General features: G+C 48.6%; 1 protein-coding gene across 2 annotated transcripts in view; it reads left to right on the top strand.

Moving 5' to 3' along the window:
* The window catches only part of ARHGAP35 (Rho GTPase activating protein 35), a 144,559-nt gene that overhangs the window by 106,633 nt on the left and 16,389 nt on the right, over positions 1 to 21,537 (top strand). For both annotated transcript variants that reach the window (XM_024236821.3, XM_063720146.1), the window contains exon 4: positions 21,027 to 21,104. In XM_024236821.3, the coding sequence (XP_024092589.1) occupies positions 21,027 to 21,104 (78 nt within the window). The remainder of the gene's footprint in view (positions 1 to 21,026; positions 21,105 to 21,537) is intronic.

Here is a 21,537-nt window from a genome sequence, read left to right on the forward strand (position 1 = left end):
CTTCATTGTCTCCTCCAAGCCAAGCATACAGGGCTCTAGTAAATGATGATGAATGACTGAATGGCATAGAAACACTCCAGAGACCTCTCCCCTCAAAAGCTTCATTCAGTGGTGGAAATGTGGAATTGTATAATAGAAAGGGAGGAGGAAGAAGATTCATGTAACACTAAGGTCTTGAGCAAGGCGGCAGTATCTGGGCAGGAGCAAATGCCCAGTGTTGAGTGTAGGGGCATAGCATGTGCGCTGCTGATAGAGCTTGCGTGTGGAACGTTTAGGTGGGATGTCTAAATAAATGGGCTTGGACAGAGGGAGCTGTGGGTCAGCAGAGCAGGAGGGAAGAAAGCGAGGGAATCCACCGACAAGGCTAATGGGAAGCCTGCTGTTCCTGGGCTGGAGGCCAGCCACAAAGTGTCACACACATCCTTCCTGAGTTTGGGGAAATATCTGTAGGTCACTTCAGAATTTGGGTTCAAAATAATATGGAGGCCGCATTATTCGTAATAGCCCAAAAATGGTAAGAACCCAAATATCCCACTGATGAGTGAGTGGATAACGAGATATAATATATTCATACAGTAGAATATTATTCGATCGTAAAAAGGAACAAAGTAGTGACGTGCTACAGATGGATGAACCTTGAAAACATTACGCTAAGTGAGGTAAACTAGTCACACAATAGCACATGGCCCATGATCTCATTTACACAGAATTATCTAGAATAGGCTAATCTATAAAGATAGAAAGTAGATTAGTGGGCCGGGTGCAGTGGCTCACACCTGTAATCCCAGCACTTTGGGAGGCCAAGGCAGGCAGATCATCTCAGGTCGGGAGTTCAAGACCATCCTGGCCAACATGGTGAAACCCCATCTCTACTAAAAATACAAAAATCAGCCGGGCATAGTGGTGTGTGCCTGTAATCCCAGCTACTCAGGAGACTGAGGCAGAAGAATCTCTTGAACCTGGAAGGCAGAGGTTGCAGTGAGCCAAGATTGCACCACTGCACTCCAGCCTGGGCCATAGAGCAGGACTGTCTCAAAAAAAAAAAAAATAGAAAGAAGTAGATGAGTGGTTGCCAGGGGCTGTGAGAAGGGAGAAATTTGGAGTGGCTGCTCATGGATACAGTTTTTTGGGTGTTGATGACAGTGCTCTAAAATTGTGGTGATACTTGTGCAACTCTGAATGTGCTAACAGCCATCAAATTGGATACTCTCAGTGGGTGAATTGTATGGTATGTGAATTATATCTCAATAAAACTGTTGTGAAATAATAATCATAATAAATGGAGGATAGGTGGATAGATGTTTTACTCCAGGTTTGCTACTTAAAATTTTTCACTGAGTCTGCAGTGGCCTGTGTTCTTTTTGAGGTGGGTCCTTGGAGAAGAGACCTGCTCTGACAAAGCTTCCTCACTGCCTGGTGGTTTCTCCTGTCTGACTCATACACTCTATGGGACTGCCTGAGGCACTGCTCCACTCTCAGGAGCAGCCAGGGGATGGGGAGACAGCACTAGTGTCTTCGGTGAACGTCTGCATCCAGCCCACGTGAGCTGCGACACACAGACCCTTAGAGAACACTTGCCTCCTGCAGAGGTCTAGGGGCAGAGGGTTGGACCAGTCCTGCCCTCAATAACCACTCAGCAACTTGTTCTCTGTGGGGTGTCATCAGCTCAGACAAGCAACGCGTCTTTCCCAGGTTCTCTGAAGGAGATCTACTTATGCTGTTGTTGGATCTGTCTGCTACAAGTGTTACTGGGCTGGATTCGGGGACTTTGTTGTTCCATCTGCCCTCTATATTTTCCTAGGAATGCTTCTGTGAATACCCCCCTCCCACCTGCAAGGCAAGTGAGGCAGCAGCACCAGGAGAGCTGGACCCCTGCACACACCCCCACTGCCACCACGCTGCCTTTGCTCCGCCGCCTGGCTTCTCTGTTTCCCCTACTGAACTGTGAGGAATTGGGGCAAAGACTGTGTCTTCTTTCCATTACCTGTGACCCATGGTAGGCACTCGGGTATCTATTGAAGGAATGAGTGAATTTTCTTTCCACGGATTGAATTAGATTGGGACAAAGAAAGTCATGGGGTGCAGGGTGAATTCTTGGGGCTCGATCACTTCAAGATCTCATCTTGGCTTAAGTCTGTCAACATTTTTCTTTTTCCTTACCCAGCCCTAAGCTATTTCCATTGGCAATATATTGCACACAAGCTGTGTTTCACTTTTAATGCTATGGGATATTGCTGCTACAAGGGCCATCCTTGGTGTTTGCAGAAATATTTGTGATTTGAGGAACCCAGTGCAGTGTAGAGCAGGTAATGTGGGGGAGAGCAAACTCACACCCCTGCAGTCTCTAACTTGAAGGACTGTGCAAGCAGGCATGTTCCTTACGTAGGGGTGCTTAACCTAAGGTCTGTGGATAGGCTATGGAAGTCTGAACCCCTCAACATTACCGCGGAAATTTTGTGTGTGTGCACACACACCCAGGTGTACACTTGCACTGTGGATGGTGCAGAGCCTATACCCTTCATCAGGTGATCAGAGTGAGGGGTGTCTCCTCCCCTGAAGAAGTTAGAGATCACTGTTCATTCACAGCGTTTGTGGAAACTATACCACTGATCCAGAGCAAGCCAGGATGATGATGATGATGCAGCCTTGTTCTCAAGGGATTTATGATCTAGTAAGGGTGAAGATTTCACCCTAAACCATTTAGAGCCTACAAAAGGAGGCCAGTAGAGTTGTTGAGACTTAAAGGATGACTCGAAGTGGAATGATTGAGCCTAGATCAAATCATTTTCTCTTCACAGCTCCCCGTGACAGGAGACCGCATAGCTTCCCTGTGAGTCCGTGGGCCCCAAAGTGATTATAACTGACCTCTAGCTTGACTGTGCCCATCCCCTGCCATTGGATCCTCTCCAAAACAGACAGTCATTGTCACGTATACTCACACAACACACAGGGACAATAGCAACCAACAAACTGTTTCCATGTGTTAGAGTGGTAGAACCTGGCTCCATTTCCAGTGTCTCACCTCCATGTGTATGAACTAAAAATAGGCAAACTTGGCTGGGCGCGGTGGCTGACGCCTATAATCCCAGCACTTTGGGAGGCCGAGGCAGGCAGATCACGAGGTCAGGAGTTCAAGACCAGCCTGGCCAATATGGTGAAACCCCATCTCTACTAAAAATACAAAAATTAGCCGGGCGTGGTGGCGTGCGTCTGTAGTCCCAGCTACTCGGGAGGTGGAGGCAGGAGAATCGCTTGAACCCGGGAGGCAGAGGTTGCAGTGAACTGAGATCACGCCACTGTACTCCAGCCTGGGTGACAGAGCCAGACTCCATCTCACAAAAAAAAAAAAAAAAAAAAAAAAAAACTTCTGGGGGGTATCAGGGTGTAATGACTCCCTCGGTTTTTTGTTTTTTGTTTTTTGTTTTGTTTCTGGTTTTTTTAGGTTTTTTTTTTTTTTTTGAGAAGGAGCCTCACTCTGTCACCCAGGCTGGAGTGCAATGGTGCGATCTCGGCTCACTACAACCTCCACCTCCCAGGTTCAAACGATTCTCCTGCCTCAGCCTCCTGAGCAGCTGGGATTACAGGCGCACGCTACCACGCCTGGCTAATTTTTGTATTTTTAGTAGAGACAGGGTTTCACCAAGTTGGTCAGACTGGTCTCGAACTCCTGACCTTGTGATCTGCCTGCCTTGGCCTCCCAAAGTGCTGAGATTACAGGCGTGAGCCACCGCGCCTGGCCAGCTTCCTCAGTTTTATCCTCCCCTACAGAGAGGTGGCCTCACATACATCCATATCACTTATGTTTTTATGTGATTGCAGAAATAACTCCCAATCTTAAGAACACTTTGATGAGTGGTGCACAGTTCTTCAGAAAATAACAGCCCAGTTTTTCCTAGAACTGCTGTCCAAAAAAACCCGCCAAGCTTGTAAATGGAAATGGCTAATAAGTGTTGTTTGTTTGTTTGTTTTTTGAGATGGAGTCTCGCTCTGTCACCCTAGGCTGGAGTGCAGTGGCACAATCTCAGCTCACTGCAACCTCCGCCTCCCGGGTTCAAGCGATGCCCCACCTCAGCCTCCTGAGTAGCTGGGACTACAGGCGTGCACCAGCATGCCAGGCTACTTTTTGTATTTTTGTAGTAGAGATGGGGTTTCGCCATGTTGGCCAGGCTGGTCTCAAAATCCTGACCTCAGGTGATCACCCACCTCAGCCTCCCAAAGTGCTGGGATTACAGGCATGAGCCACCGTCCCCAGCCAGCTAAGTGTTTAGAATAAGTAATATGCATATATTTTCAGCTTTATAACTAACTGAGAACAAATTGCAGTGTTGTCCTGATGGGACACAGCAGGACAAAAGGCCAACTATTTCTTGAGCTGATTTCCTACAGCTGCTGGTGAACTAACTCCCAGATTGCTTAATCTAACTGGGAAGTGCTCTTTCTTTAGACTTAGGCGTGCGGCACGCAGCCTTTCGTGAGAGGTACGAAAGCAGTGTCTGCGGGCAGCATGACAGGTGTGGCCCTGTGCGAGTTCCTTCACTCCTGAGTCTCCCTGTCCTTGACTGAAAAATGAAGACAAAAGTAGCTTCCTTGCAAAGTACTTATGCCTATTAAAAGAGATAATATGTACCAAGTGCCAGGCTGGAGCTCACATTGCCAGGCCCTGTGCTAAGTGTTTCCATGAGTCTCATTTAAGCCTCATAGCAACCATATTAGATAGCTGTGATTTCCAGTTTTCTCATAAGAAAAATGGGATTCAGAAGGATGAAGACAGAATCTGGGATTCAAACCCAGAGCCATTGCCTGCTAGCCACACTGCCTTCCTTTACTGGAGTGAGTTGAAGCCCCCAGAAGACAGATCAGGTGGAGTCCTGGCTACTCACAGAGAAATGGAAACAGGCAGATAGTATTCAACCCTGTTCCCCTGCACTGAAGATTTACTTCCAAACCTCTCTTAACTACCTGAGGATTTTTTTTTCTTCCTGACAAATCTGTACATTTTCTTTTCTTTTTTAAAAAAATTGAGACAGGTCGGGTGCAGTGGCTCATGCCTGTAATCCCAACACTTTGGGAGGCCAAGGCAAGCACATCACCTGAAGTCAGGAGTTCAAGACCAGCCTGGCCAACATGGTAAAACTCTGTCTCTTCTAAAAATACAAAAATTAGCTGGGCGTGGTGGTGGGCATCTGTAATTCCAGCTACTTGGGAGGCTGAGGCAGGAGAATCTGCTTGAACCTGGGAGGCAGAGATTGCAGTGAGTCGAGATCGTGCTGCTGCACTCCAGCCTGGATGACAGAGCAAGACTCCATCTCAAAAATAAATACATAAATAAATTAAAATTAAAAATTGGCCTGGCGCAGTGGCTCACGCCTGTAATCCCTGTAATCCCAGCACTTTGGGAGGCCAAGGCGGGTGGATCCGAGATCAGGAGATTGAGACTATCCTGGCTAATACGGTGAAACCCCGTCTCAACTAAAAATACCAAAAACTTAGCCGGGTGTGGTGGCGGGTGCCTGTAGTCCCAGCTACTCGGGAGGCTGAGGCAGGAGAATGGTGTGAACCCAGGAGGCAGAGCTTGCAGTGAGCGGAGATCGCGCCACTGCAATCCAGCCTGGGCGACAGAGCGAGACTCCATCTCAAAAAAAAAAAAAAAAAATTGAGGGCCAGGCGCGGTGGCTCATGCCTGTAATCCCAGCACTTTGGGAGGCCAATGCAGGTGGATCACAAGGTCAGGAGTTCAAGACCAGCCTGGCCAATATGGTGAAACCCCATCTCTACTAAACCCCATCTCTACTAAAAATACAAAAATTAGCCGAGCATGGTGGCGGGCACCTGTATTCCCAGCTACTCAGGAGGCAGGATAATCTTTTGAACCCAGGAGGCAGAGGCTGCAGTGAGCCAAGATCGCGCCACTGCACTCCGGCCTGGGTGACAGAGCGAGACTCTATCTCAAAAAAAAAAATTGAGACAGAATCTCGCTCTGTTGCCCAGGCTAGAGTGTAGTAGCACAGTCACAGCTTACCTCACAATAGCCTCAACCTCCCAGGCTCAAGCAATCCTCCCACCTCAGCTTCCCAAGTATCTGGGACTACAGGTGAGCGTCACCACACCTAGCTAAGTGTATCTTTTCCAACACCACTTCTTCAGTTTTCTGATACCACTGGGTGTCTGTCCAGCAATTCATTTAATTCTGACACTAACTCCCAAAGTTAGCATTAGACTCCATAAGTTCAAGGGCTCAGTCCCACAAGACTGCCCTTCAGATGCCAGTTGCAAGTACTGGGTAACTAACCAGAAGTAAGCTTACCCACACTTCTGTCCTGCTTGCCTTCAAAGTCTGGCGTTACCATCCCATTCCTCCCTGGGTGCCATAATTTGCTAGGATGACTCACAGAATTCAAGAAAACACTTAACATATATTTGCTGATTTATTATAAAGGATATAACTCAGGAACAACCAAATGGAAGAGATGCAAGGGACAGGATGTATGCAAGGGCAGCAATTCACCAGGAGCTTCTGTGCCCTCTCTGGACACACACTCTCCCAGCACCTCGATGTGTTCACCAACCCAGAAGCTATACAGACCCTGTCACTGAGGGTGTTTATGGCGTTTCTGTGATGTCCACGTGATTGATTAACTCATTGGCCATTGGTGATTGAGCTCAATCTCCAGCCCCTCTCCCCTCACCCCCAGAGGTCGGGGGTGGGACTGAGAGTTCCAACCCTCTAATAAAGGTTCGGTCTTTCTGGAGACCAGCCCCCATATCCTGCACTATCTAGGGGCCCACAAGAGTAACCTCATTATCATGAAACTCAGGTTTGGTTGGAAGGGGCTTGTTTGTTTTGAGACGGAGTCTCGCACTGTTGCCTGGGCTGAGTGCAATGGCACGATCTCGGCTCACTGCAACCTCCACCTCCCGGGTTCACACAGTTCTCCTGCCTCAGCCTCCTGAGTAGCTGGGATTACAGGCGCATGCCACCACACCCGGGTAATTTTTTGTATTTTTAGTAGAGACAGGGTTTCACTATGTTGGCCAGACTGGTCTCGAACTCCTGACCTCGCGATCGGCCTGCCTCGGCCTCCCAAAGTGCTGAGATTACAGGCGTGAGCCACCATGCCTGGCCGGAAGGGGCTTGTTAATGAGTAACAAAAGATACTTCTATCACTCAGGAAATTCCAAGACTTTGGGGAACTCTGTGCTAGGAGCCGGGGACAAAAACCAAATATATATTTCTTCTTCTACTACACTGCCCCATCCCCTCCTGCAGGGTTCCTAAATTTAAGACCTTGCTGGTGGGCTTCCTGCACCCTTCTGAGGGTGCGCAGGAGAGGAGGCTGCCAGCCTCTACATCTGGAAGGAGCACCAGGGAGGGCCCAGCCTGGGGCTGGGAGCTCAGGGGCCAGTGTGCCGCGGCAGCACAGTGAGAATCCTGGGCCTGCGTGGGGCTTGTTCCTCACTTTACACCCCATACATGGTTTATTAGCTAATCTCCTGTGAGCCAGAGGACAGTATTAATCTCAAAGAAATGCTAATCCCTTTTTACAAAAGGAAACAGAAATCCCCAAGTCCTCTGGCAGAGGCCGTTCACAGCCCATCAGAATGGAAAAGGCCCACGTTCCAGCCCTTTTCCTGTCTTCTCTGCTTTAGGCTGATGAAGCTGTGAGTTTTATAGCATTGGACTGAGCAGATTCAGAATTTTACCAAATGCCTTCCCACTTGGAAAACAGCCACCCTGCAAAAAACCTCCGTGTTTCCCTCCACATTCATCATAGCCACCAGTTCCTAGAGCTATCATGAAGGAGAGTTGGCGGGACGAGAGCTGTTAAATCCAGTTAGTTACTATTTCCCTGCAGTCAGCCTAGATCTCTGTAATTCTGTCTTTCAGAGAAGGCAGCTAATTTCAGTATAGATACTCCCGTCTATCACTGTAACAGTTTAATAGGTACGGTTACAGCTTGAATACACCAACAGGCTTTATGTGAGTAATTGCCGTATTTGCACTGCTTTGAATTGATAAAGTGCTAAAATATGAGGTATACTGTTTCATATGCTGTGATTTTTATGGGGGCTCTCTGTTACTTAATCTCTCTCCCTCCCCCTGTAATTCTAGTTTTACTAACAAATTGCTTTCCCACAGTCCAAATAGTTTTAAAACAAAGCTTTCTCCTTTTTTTTTTTTTTTTTTGCTACCATTCCTCACCACCCTCCCGTTTTTCTGCTTGCTTGTAAGTTAAGCACAAGTCCCTTGCATTCCAGAAATTCCCCACTGCCATAAAGGCAGGCAGTCAGCTCGCCAGCTCTTGCCTGTTCCAGATAAGCAGGGTTCATTTAGCTTGTGACTCGGCATTGCTAGCGGATTTCCTCAGGCCCCAGTGCCCTGATCAGAACAGTGTGCCCTGGCACACCGCCTGGAGAGCCCAGCAGCCAAAGAGAAGTAGAGCTTGTTTCACAAAGTAACCCTGCCCTTCCATCCAAGACAGAAATAGTCTGGGTGGCGGCCCGAGGCCCCGAGACGGTTCCAACGGGCTGCTTTGCCTGGCTGTCCCGGCTGCACTCGCCTTCTCCGTGGTGGGGAGCTCGGGCAGACAGGTTGCTCTGGCCTAAGCGTGCCAACCAGGCCCATGGCTTGTCGTGCCGTATTTGCCAAGGCAGTACAAACAGGACGGTACAAAGGGACAGCAGGCTGTCCTGTGAGTGGTCCCAAGGAGCAGTACCCACTCTCGGCTGCAGGACCTTCTCGGGCCCTTGGTGGAGCTGGCCTGACTGTGCCATTGAATTATCACCTGGGGGCTCTGGTGGCCCTTGCTCTTGCTCTTGCTCTGTGTCTGTCTGTTCATCTCACACGCACACCTTCTGTGCTGCCTTGCTCATGAGGTTTCACACCCAGCAAATCCCCACGCCTCTATAACCCCTGTCAGTTTCCCTGACCTCTGCTTTTTTCCTGTTGATTTCACCAAAGCCAGTGAACCACAGATGAACTAACCTCTTCTCCGTGTTACACTCACTGTAAAAACGTCTAAGACCCACATAAGGTCAGTATGGGAAGGCTGAGCCCTGATAAAAGGCGACAGAGCAGCCCATTAGCAAGAATGTGGCCAGCTTCTGCAGGGGGCGTGGCCCTGTGGGGACTCCCAGCCACAGCCAAACCATGGCTCTGCCCTGTAAAAGTTAACAGCCAGGTCTGGAGACCAGACTTAACAGCAGCACATGACTGGCTGTAGCGAAATAATGAACCTACTACGTTCCTAGTGAAGTCACCAGGAAGAAGGGGAGGGAGAAGGCTTCTTGGAGAATGTAGAACCTCAATACATCTGGAAAGGAAAGTAGGAGTTGGATGCTCCAGCCGCTTAGGGAGCAGCTCCTCCATGCTGGCCCCGGTAAGGCACAGGCCCCTTGAGAACAAACACTTGAGTCACCTTCCTCCCTCTCTTCAGCTGGAGAAACGCTGCACTTTTCTTCCTCCTTCCCTCCTTTCCGAAGACAGCTACTGACTGCCTTCCCTGGTACTAGTGACTGTGTAAGGCCAATACACAGATGGGTAATGAGAGGACTCTGCCTGCTCTTGTGAACTCGGGGGTCTACAAGGGGACCAGCATTAAGCAGCTAATCACACAGCTATCCAGCAACTTTCACATGGTGCCCAGGGCTATCCAGGAAGAGCATGGAGGCAGTGCCTTGTGGTGATTGATTAAACACGGACTGTGGAATCGGACTGCCCAGGTGTGAATCCCAGCCCTGCCATCTGTTTGCCGCATGGCTCAGTTTGTTCAGTTATAAAATGGGAAGAAGAATGGTGGAATACAACTCACAGAGCTGGTGTGAGGACTGGGTGAGACAGTGCGTGTAAAATGCTTATAGCTGGCCTTGGCCCAGAGCGCCGGCACTGCGTAAATGTAAGCAATTGTTGGGATCCTATAACAGGAACTAAATTTAGTCTAGGAGTCAGAGGAGACCTCGGAGGGAGCATTGTTTAGTCACAGAACAGAGGTAAAAGTGGAAGGAATAACCTGTAGGGAGGCCCTGCAAGGTCATCAGGACCGCAGTGAAGTATAGGGGGAGGGTGGCAGGCTTGAGCCTGGTGACGGGAGCCCCCGAGGCCACATGTTGAGAAGTTTGTGTTGTACCCTAGATTTTTATCCTAGATTGCAGGGACTGGGATCAGCCTTCCTGCCTGAGGCTTACAGGCTTCTGACTCTGAAAAGTATTCTTTCTTAGGGAAGAGTGGCCAGGAAAGGAAGGGACACTGGGCTGTGATTGGTGACATCTTTGCCTCCTTTCATGGGTCATTGGGAATCAGGAGCCTGAAGGAAGTTAACCTCTGCCCTCCTTAATGCTTGGGAGGAATCTGCTTATGACCCCAAGGGGCTTTTCTACTTGGGCTTGCTGTGGAAAGGAAGCAGGTGTTTTGTGTGTGTGTGTAGTGGGGTGTGCGTGTGGGGGGTGTTTTGTGTGTGTGTGTGGTGGGATGTGTGTGTGTGGTGGGGTGTGTGGGGGTGTGTGGTGGGGTGTGTGTGGTAGGGCTGTGTGTGCGGTGGGGTGTGTGTGTGTGGTGGGTGTGTGTGGTGGAGTTTGTGTGGTGGGATGTGTGTGTGGTAGGATATGTGTGTGTGGTGGGGCATGTGGTGGGGTGTGTGTGGTGGCTGTGTGTGTGGTGGTGTGTGTGTGGTGGAGTTTGTGTGGTGGGATGTGTGTGTGTGGTGGGGTGTGTGTGGTGGGGTGTGTGTGGTGGCTGTGTGTGTGGTGGTGTGTGTGTGTGGTGGAGTTTGTGTGGTGGGATGTGTGTGTGGTAGGATATGTGTGTGTGGTGGGGCGTGTGGTGGGGTGTGTGTGGTGGCTGTGTGTGTGGTGGTGTGTGTGTGTGGTGGAGTTTGTGTGGTGGGATGTGTGTGTGGTAGGATATGTGTGTGTGGTGGGGTGTGTGGTGGGGTGTGTGTGGTGGCTGTGTGTGTGGTGGTGTGTGTGTGTGGTGGAGTTTGTGTGGTGGAGTTTGTGTGGTGGGTGTGTGCGGTGTGTGTGTGTGGTGTGTGTGTGTGGTGTGTGTGTGTGGTGGGGCGTGTATGTGTGGTGGGGCGTGTGTGGTGGAGTGTGTCTGTGGTGTGTGTGGTGGGATGTGTGTGTGTATGGTAGGGGGTTTGTGTGGTGGGGGATTTGTGTGGTGGGGTTTGTGTATGGTGGGGTTTGGTGGGATTGTGTGTGTGGTATGGTGGGGGTGTGTGTGGTGGGGTGTGTGTGTGGTGGGGTGTGTGTGGTGGGATGTGTGTGTGTGTGGTGGGGTTTGGTGGGAAGTGTGTGTGTGGTGGGGTTTGTGTGGTGGGAGGTGTGTGTGTGTGGTGGGGCAGGTGTGGTGGGGTGTGTGGTGTGTGGTGGGATGTGTGTGTGTGGTGGGATGTGTGTGTGTGCGGTGGCGCAGGTGTGGTGGGGGGGTGTGTATGTGGTGGATGTAGTACACCTGTATTGTGCTCACGGTCTGTTTCTTTGTTGGTGGCTCTTTAGCCTGTAAGATCCCTCACAGTGGTGGCACCAGCTCTCCTCAGAGTCACACTGCCATCACCCCAGTGCCACTGGGCCTGCGTGGGCATGCCAGCAAAGTCACACTTCAGAGCACGAAGATGTCTCACGTTCTTGGCAGGAGAGCTCTCCCAGCTGCTCCTGGCTTTGAATGTTCACTCCCGTTTTGCAGAGCGCAGTCGGCTCACCTCGATTATGGACCACACTCTTCCTCCAGAATGGGCAGGGTGTCAGCTCTAGGCTGGCCTCAAGTTCTTTGCCGGCGTGGTTTCTTAAGCCCAGCTGTTGGGATATGTGTTTTCTTGAAAGTCAGGGAAAAGAACAGAGCCCCCTGTTGGGCTCAGAGCAGGACCAGAAGTCCTACTTGATGGTTCATGGCAGCAAATGCATAGGCAGCTTCTGAAGGATCAGCCAGATGCTAGAGCCATCTGATCCCCCAGACCTGGTGCGATGTTGCACCTCCTCCCTCCTCCTCAGCCCTGAGATTTATGACATGGCCGTGTGCGCATCGCTGGCATCGGGAATATATAAAGCCACAGTGCCTGCTTGTGGCACTCACACCCAGTCAAGTCATCGTAATAGAGTGTTAGTGGCCTTCTATCATGGGGGGAAAGTCTGGCACAGGAAGAAGCAGGTCTTGACTGACAGGGGAATTACCCGGGAAGACAGCTAACAAAGGGGTAGGGGAGGGGCGGAGGACCCGAGTGTTCAAGGAGGAGAGCAGCCAGAAAACCACCCAGGCACCTCCCGAGCAGGAAGGCAGCAGGAGGAGCTGCGGGGACTCGTGTGATTTCAATAGTAGCGCTTCTGCGGAGAGACACAGCGAGGAAACCTTCTCTATGGAGAGGAGGCCGTCGTTCTTCTCAGGCCAAACATCCTCACCCTCCAGTTCATAGAAGAGAAAATTGAGGGCCGGGCGAGGTATCTCATGCCTGTAATCCCAGCACTTTGGGAGGCCGAGGTGGGCGGATCACAAGGTCAGGAGTTCGCGACCAGCCTAGCCAATATGGTGAAACCCCGTCTCTACTAAAAATACAAAAATTAGCCAGGCGTGGTGGCAGGCGCCTTTAGTCCCAGCTGCTCAGGAGGCTGAGGCAGGAGAGTCATTTGAACCTGGGAGGCAGAGGTTGCAGTGAGCTGAGATTGTGCCACTACACTCCAGCCTGGGTGACACAGCAAGACTCTGTCTCAAAAAAAAAAAAAAAAAAATTGAATAGAGTGTGGATGAAGAGGCGAGTGCATCTGACTAGATAGACAAGGGAGAAATGGAAAATCTTTGTAAGCCATCACGAATCTGACATTTATGGGATGTGTACATATCATATTTAAAGGAGAAGGGAACAGGGAGCTAGCATGAGCGGTAATAGCATAACATTTAAACGTACCATCAGCTGAGACAGAGTTACGTTAGCCAGTTCAAATCACAGCTCCACCACTCACCCAGTTCCATGGCCTTGGGCAAATGGCTTAGCCTCTCTGAGCCTCCATTTGCTGTTTGCAGATTGGTAGTAAAAGTAATATTTACCTCAAAGAATCATTGGGAGGATTCACTCTGATATTTCTAGTAAAGAGCTTAGAATGGTACATGGCATATAGTAAATTCTCAGTCAGAAGTTAACTATTATTGTCGTTACTATTATGATTATTTCAGTATGCCATCCATTTGTGGTACTACTTGTTTTCGTTTGCGTAATCTCTTTTAATATTCACAGCATCTTGTCTGGGTGAGGTGGTTCACGCCTGTAATCCCAGCACTTTGGGAGGCAAAGGTGGGCGGATCACCTGAGGTCAGGAGTTCAAGACCAGCCTGGCCAACATGGTGAAACCTTGTCTCTACTGAAAACACAAAAATTAGCCAAGCGTGATGGTGGGCACCTATAATCCCAGCTACTCGGGAGGCTGAAGCAGGAGAATCACTGGAACCCAGGAAGCGGAGGTTGCAGTGAGCCAAGATTGCACATTGCATTCTAGCCTGGGCAACAAGAGTGAAACTCTTGTCATCTCACAAATAATAATAATATTTACAGCATCTTGACAGACTCATTAATGATGTCATTACCCCATTTTGGATGAGGATTCCAAGCCCCTGAGAGGAGAGGCGATTTACTCTCAGACACCCAGCCTAGCTATAAGACAGAACCAGGATCAGAACCGAGGTCACTTTGGTGTCAAAGCCATGCATGTTTTAAAATGTTTTTCTACAAACTGTCTTGTTTTGGCCAAGCTCTCAGAATAGGTCTTGCCTACAGGCAGGTGCCATTGTTGAGGCTTGTTAAGAGTGTAGAGAAAAAAGAATACTGGCAAGGATTGTGCAGTGGACTGTGCATAGACGATCTCATTTATTCCATTGTATGGTCAGATGAGCTGAGGTCAGGGGCAGGATTCGAACCCATGTCCCCCTGACAGCAGAACTCAGGTGCTCATCCACTTGCCAACCACCTTTCCACTTAGATCATTAGGATAATAGCTACTCTCTCAGCACTAAGTGCTAAGATCTCATTAAATACATACCACCACGGGATGAGGTGAGAACTGTTATCTCTGTTACACATAGAAGGAAATGGAGACATGATTGCTTTGATTTTGACCTAAACGCTCTCCTGCCCCCTCACCCTTTGATCTTCCATTGAGGTGAGACTGGGGGAGTGGTCCTCAGAAGACACACTATAGATACACTGTTAGCATTGGATGAAAAAGAAGGGCTTCATACCTTTCCACAGAGGTCGGTCCTCTTCAAGACCATTTGAATTTGATGCTCAAGAGTTTCCTTCTCTCCCTGAGTGCTCAGCACCCCTCTGGCCTTGCAGTTTAGCCTGCCTTAGACTTAGTCTTGCATGTGTAAAAGAAAAAGGGAATGGTTTATTAGATGCTTCCAGACTCCAGAAAAGTCGACAAAAGTTGTTAGTTAAGTCCTGTCTGGCATGGGGTGTTTTAGAGTACTAGCAGTGCCAAATAATTTTTTTAAAGGACTAAGTGCTGAGTTTCTATATCTAAATATAGAAAGTAAAAAATAAGCAAGTCTGAGTTCGTCTTGGAGGAAGTATTGATGTGTTGCTAGAAAGGAAACTTTGGAGGAACTGAGTCCTGGTGTGAAGGAGCAGAGGCGAAGCCTGATGCTGGCCGACAGCACTGCTGCTAAGAAGGGCCTGCCTGGGGTCCAGGATCAAAACCTGTTTGGATATTTCAGAAAATCAGGATACCAGGAAAGGAGGTGATTTTCCCTGTTGATTTCCAAGCTCCTGAGGGGCATCTCTCCATTTTCTTAGTGTCCGTCCTGCCACAGACACCTCTCAGGAGCAGGGCCAGCCACCGCAGCTCTGACAGGGCAGTCGAAGGGCTGAAATACCAGTTCCTAGTCCATGGGGAAGTCCCCACCAGCTCGCACCGGAGGGCTGTCTAGTCTTCCTATGTCACCAAAGTATTTTTTGATGTTTTGTTTTGTTTTGAGATAGGGTCTCACTCTGTCTCCCAAGCTGAAGTGCAGTGTTATGGTCATGGCTCACTGCAGCCTCGACCTCCCAGGCTCAAACGATCCACCCACCTCAGCCTCCCAAGTAGCTGAGACTACAGGCATGCCACCATGCCTGGCTAATTTTTTATTTCTTGTAGAGATGGAGTCTCGCTGTTTTGCCCAGGTTGGTCTCGAACTGGGCTCAAGCAATCCTCCCGCCTTGGCATCCCAAAGTGCTGGGATTATAGGCGGGAACCACCACGCCTGCCCTGCCAAAGTATTTTTGTGGAAAACCAAGACTGAAAACTGTGTAAAGGAGCCGGGTGCGGTGGCTCACGCCTATAATCCCAGCACTTTGGGAGGCCAATTTGGGCAGATCACTTGAGGTCAAGAGTTTGAGACCAGTCTAGCCAACATGGCAAAACCCCATCTCTACTAAAAATACAAAACTTGGCCAGGTGCAGTGGCAGGCACCTGTAATCCCAGCTACTCGGGAGGCTGAGGCATGAGAATCACTTGAACCCAGGAGGCGGAGGTTGCAGTGAGCCGAGATTGAGCCACTGCACTCCAGCCTGGGCAACAGAGTGAGACTTTGTCTCAAAAAAAAAAAAAGATTAAATAATGCCTGAGGGCTTGTTTTCGTATAAAAAGCAGCAGTTTTCATGCTGTTTGGAAGTGCTTTGTTCCTAAAGTATGTGGTATCTATTTTGCCTGGTGTATTACCCCTGATTTTATTGAATGATAGAATTCAAGAGTTCTGACTAAGGCTTCTCTGGAGCCTTAGAGCTCTGGCACATCTTCTAGAGTGGCAGTTCTCCAAGTGTGGTTCGCTGGCTAGCAGCAGCAGCATCACCTGGGAATGCATTAGAAATGCAGATTTTGAGGCCAGGCGCAGTGGCCCACACCCAGAATCCCAGCATTTTAGGAGGCAATGGCAAGAGGATCGCTGGAGCCCAGGAGTTTGAGACCAACCTGGGCAACAAAGTGAGACCCCCATCTCTACGAAAAAAAATATTTAAATTAGCCAGGTGTGGTGGTGCACACCTGTAGTCCCAGCTACTCGGGAAGCTGAGGTGAGAGGATAGCTTGAGCCTGGGAGGTCGAGGCTACAGTGAGCCGAGATGGTGCTACTGCACTCCAGCCTGAGTGACAGAGCAAGACCTTGTTTCCAAAAAAACAAAATTCTTGGGCTCCCCTCCAAACTGACTGAATCCAAAACTCTGGCTGGAGCCCCCGCACCTGCACCATAACAGGCCCTCCATGTGACTCTGCTGCATGCTTACTCTTGAGAAATAGTGATTTCAAGCATCATAGAAGAACTCAGGTACTAAAATCCCACAGGATTCAAATCCCATCTGTGCGACTCGCTCACTCTCTACATGTTCCTTTACCTCCTAGTCTCAGCATTCCTGTCTGTAGAATGGGATAATAATCACCAGTCTGGAGGGGTTATTGTGAGAACTGCTATGAAAAGGCACGAAAGCACTTAGCATTGTGTGCCTCATACAGAGTAAGCATTTGATAAATGGCTTATCATTATTGTTATTAGCTAGCTTCCTAGACCAGGTATTCATCTTTTTAAACAGTACCCCAGTCAGATGATTGTCTGGTGAGAGGAGATTGGAAAATTCTGGTCTATTCCAATGAATGACAGCTATGGCTGTTAATAGTTATATATTGAGAGAATATTTGCCATTCTGTAATGTCCATTCTTTTTTTTTTTTTTTTGAGACAGAGTCTCACTTTGTCACCCAGGCTGGAGTGCAGTGGCGCGATCTCAGCTCACCGCAACTCCGCCCCCCGGGTTCACGCCATTCTCCTGCCTCAGTCTCCCAAGTAGCTGGGACTACAGGCACCCGCCACCATGCCCGGCTAATTTTTTTTGTATCTTTAGTAAAGACAGGGTTTCACGATGTTAGCCAGGATGGACTCGATCTCCTGACCTCGTGATTCACCCGCCTCGGCCTCCCAAAATGCGGGGATTACAGACATGAGCCACTGCACCCAGCCTTGTAATTCCCATTCTTGATTGTAGCTCTGTCCCCTAGAACCACTGGAACAAGACTTTTCTACATGGCCTTGTTCAGATATTTGAAGATAGTGATCTTGGCTGTTCTGAGCTTTTTCTTGTTCTATTTCCAAAGATTAACTTAAACATAGAAGATAATTGCAGCCAGTAGGGAGGGCTTTTAAAAAAGAAGGAGAGAAACAGAAAAGGCCTGCAGCCAAGGCTATGCTTTGGTGACATGGGTCTTTGGAGGTTTCTGGTAGGTAAGGATGCCTGTGAGTTTAAGGTTGAGGCTTTCTCAGATGGACTTGGGAGCCTGCAGTAGATATGGTGGGTGGAGGTCACTGTTGGTAAGAATTCTGCCTTCTGCCACTGGCGGGTGTGGGCCAGAGTCACCCCTAGAGTGTTTCCATGTAGGAACACTGGGGTGTTCCAGACACAAATGCCTTAATATCCAGCATCTTTGCCAGGGGGTCTGCTCCAGGACCCCAGCCCTTTTCCTGCTGTGGTCTCAGGCCTTTGGCAAGCTGCCCGTGCTCTTTCCAGCGTCCTATTTCTCACCTGGGTTGCCAGCTCCCTGCAGCCTTGGTGGTGTTTGCAGCCTGCTCTCAGTTTTTTTAATCTTTTTTTAATTGATGTCTAATTAGTAGTTATGATAAATTGCACTAGCCAAGCAAATGCTACCTTTCCTAAATTACGCCGTAGTATTGTGTACGACAGCAGCAGGGTTGCTATTTTAAAATGGGATTGCGTAAAATAAACATGTGCCCAGATGACAGGAAGTACTAAGTTGATGATTAATTGATGCTCTGGTGCGGCCTCCTGCTTTCCAGTGCTTCCATTTGTGTGACGATCCATCTAGTGAAGTTTCAGCAGGTCCACACCACTGATAATTGCCAGATCGCTAATTTGCAGTTCGTCTCCTGCCCTCTCATGCCGGGGCCGGTGGCCATTAGGAGGCAATGCAGAGCAGTCCTCAGTCACGCTGAAGGTCAGGATCACCAGAAGGTGACGTGTGGCCCTCGGCTGGCCGGGTCTTCTGCAGCTCAGAGACTGCCTCTCTACACTGAGACTCAGGAACGGTGACATTGCTGCATTATTCCGGATTCTTGAGACTGGTGCTATTTGTCCTATCATTTTCTTTGTATTATGGAGGGCTGATATTCAGGGAAAGGGAAAATAACTTAGATTTAGTTTTATTTGTTTTTTTCAAATTAGGAGATGAAGACTTGAGCCTGCTGACACATACCCAAGGCTTGCTCATATGTGAAATAGGTAGAAGTTTAAATATGTCTTGAGAGCAGTTGAGAAAAGAGTCAGTGGAAAAATTACTAACTAGGGCTGGTGAGCAGGGTCTCGACAGCACAGCGGGTAGGGGTGTGCCATCTCAAAAGCTGCCCTGGTGCTTAGGCCAGAGGGCTTCACCCAAGTGTGGTGCTGCTTCTGGGAAAGGGGGGTGCTGTGGTCTGCACCCCAGCCAGGTGGATTAATAGGAAGCAGCAGAAGCTTGAGCCAGGTGTCCTCTGGAACAGTAAGGAGGCAGAACAGTGGCAGAGGCCCCAGACCCAGACCACTCTGCCTCTTAGCAGCTATGATCTGGGGCAAGGACTTCACCTTTCTGAATCTTAGTTTTCTCATGTGTATTCTCTACCCACCCAATAGCTCTTCCCATGAGGTGTGGGAGATTAAATGGCATCATCGTTTATTTAATAAACAAGCGAATGGTGGATGGGGACAAAGCACCTAGCTCAGTGCACAGCGTGTGACCACTCTGGTTTGGAAAGTGCCAGCACTCCTCTCAGGCGAGTACAGCAGTGGCAGCTCCTTTGTAACTAGGCGTTGCTTGGTAGGATGTCCCTGGGGTTGGTCCATTAACCTCCTTTTCTCTCGGGGGAAGGGCCTTGGTGCAATTAACAGCTTTTAAGCCAGAGAATTGATGCCTCTTGCTCCAGTGTTCTTGAAGCCTCAAGAAGTCTGGGACCCCAGAAAACAGGCAGGCCATTTGCTTTTATCTTGCTTGATGGCTGTCTCTCCAGAGGTAGCAGTGACAATAACAACCAACACGTGGCTCTCGGAAGCCTGACTGACTCCAGGGCCCGGTGCTCTCTACTGTCCGCACTGTTTCTGTTGTCTAGTGGCAGCAACCACAGTGCTTCCTCTATGCACCTTCAGCAAGACAGAGTCGCTCAAAGCCAGTCTTCAGAAGGGACCCATGGTTGCTTTAGCCATGAGACCCCATGTCAGTTTTCACAGTGACTTCACTATCCTTTCGACAAAGTCCTTGAGATCTTGATGGCTCACAGTGGACTTCGTTCCCAGGACAGGGCGAGTGGACTCAGTAGATAGCTTGGAATCCACTCTAAGCTGAACAGCACTCCTCTGCCCAGGGTAGGATGAGAAGGGAGTAGGAGCCCATCCTTCTCTTGAATTTTATTCTAACTTACGTATTTAATTGACTTGTACTACTTTTTTTCTTATATCACACTATATACCAAATAAGTTCCAGAATGATCACAGAATGAAATGATTTTTTTAACTGATAAAAAGAACTAGAAGGAAAAAAAACAATAGCTGATATAGGAATAGGAAAAACCTATTCTAAGTATAAAAACCAAGGAAGACATCATAAAGAAAATGACTGGTCTTGAAAGCCTAAAATTTTTGAATTATATACTTCAACAAATTCAATAAACAAAATTAGAAGACAGATAACAAAAAGGAAAAATGTAAACATATATAACGTTGATATAATTACTTAATATTCATAGACTTTCTCAAGTTCAAAATAAGAACACTCCACTAGGAAAATTAACAAGAACATGAATACGATATTCATAAAGTAAGAAATACCTATTTCCAGTAATCTGTTAAGCTTTTACTAGTTGTCAAAAAAACATACTTGTGAGTTAATTTTATTTATTTATTTATTTATTTTGAGACAGAGTTTTGCTCTTGTTGCCCAGGCTGGAGTGCAATGGCGCGATCTTGGCTCACCACAACCTCCACCTCCTGGGTTCAAGCAATTCTCCTGCCTCAGCTTCCCGAGTAGCTGGGATTATAGGCATGTGCCACCACACCCACCTAATTTTGTACTTTTAGTAGAGATAGGGTTTCTCCATGTTGGTCAGGCTGGTCTCGAACTCCTGACCTCAGGCTATCTACCCACCTCGACCTCCCAAAGTGCTGGGATTACAGGCATGAGCCAAGTGCTGGGATTACAGGCGTAAGCCACCACACCCTGCACTAGTTAATTTTCTAACAGTAAAAACTTGGAAAACCCTGTATCACTTTTTTTTTTTTTTTTTTTGAGAGAGTCTCACTTGTCACCCAGGCTGGAGTGCAGTGACGCAATCTCAGCTCACTGCAACCTCCGCTTCCCGGGTTCAAGCAATTCTCCTGCCTCAGCCTCCCAAGTAGCTTAGATTACAGGTGTGCACCACCACACCCAGCTGATTTTGAATTTTTAGTAGAGACAGGGTTTCACTGTGTTGGCCAGGCTGGTCTCAAACTCCTGACCTCAAGTGATCCTCCTGCCTCAGCCTCCCAAAGTGCTGGGATTACAGGCGTGAGCCACAGCACCCAGCCAACCCTGTATGATTAACAGCATGACTATTCTTACAGTGATCATATACTTTGGTGTCTTTAAAATCATGTAAAAGAATAAGAACTTGAAGTGATTAGAATAAGTTCACAACATACTTTGTAAGTGAAAGTGATTGGGTTAAAATATATATTACCTCTATTTTTTAGATGAAAATGAAAAACTCAAGAGTATACATCAAAATATGAACAGAAGTTATCTTTAGCTGCTGTGCTTCTATAGTCTTTCCATTTTTACCAAAAAACAAATACTTTAAAATTTTTAAGTGAAAAAGAAAATGGAGGGCAGATGGGTTGAAGCATCTAGAAAAATCAAACGAGAGTGTGCTGAGGCCTGCTCCTCTCTTGTGGTGGGCACCTCATGGACTTTCCCTGGCTTTCTCCTTGTCTTCGAGCCCAGCCCTCCTCATTCTCTGCTCTCCGGTTCCTACTCCTAAGACCCTGCCTGTTTCTCCTCAGGACTGAGCACAGAAGGCATCTACCGGGTCAGCGGGAACAAGTCAGAGATGGAGAGTCTGCAGAGACAGTTTGATCAAGGTAAAGTGCAGCCTGGCCAGGCGTCCGAGGCCAGAGCTGGTCAAGGCAGACACAGCTGCCTCGGTGAACTGTCTGTGGGGGCTTCGGGGCACTCCTGCCAGCACAGACCCAAAGCCACGAGGTGCTGAGACTGAGAAAGAGACCATGTGTGGCCGTAGTAGGGAGGAAGGGACCGGGTCCTGTCAATGAACCGAAGCACCATCCCTGCCAAAGCTGGGTCATGTAGGCCACTCCCCACACTGCCACTCACAGATGCTCTTCCAGGTTGCCCGGGCACATGCCTCCCTCACCACACTGAAGAGTTTTGCCTATTTGCCCATGCAGAGCTAGTTGCAGGCACATGATATACAAGTCGGGTTGAGATGTGATCCTGTTTTGCCAGGGCCTCAGATCTACCCTCCTCACAAAGTCCCAGCACCAGAGAAAGTGAGGG

This window comes from Pongo abelii, chromosome 20 (genome assembly GCF_028885655.2).
Source record: "Pongo abelii isolate AG06213 chromosome 20, NHGRI_mPonAbe1-v2.0_pri, whole genome shotgun sequence".
NCBI classification, from domain to species: domain Eukaryota; kingdom Metazoa; phylum Chordata; class Mammalia; order Primates; family Hominidae; genus Pongo; species Pongo abelii.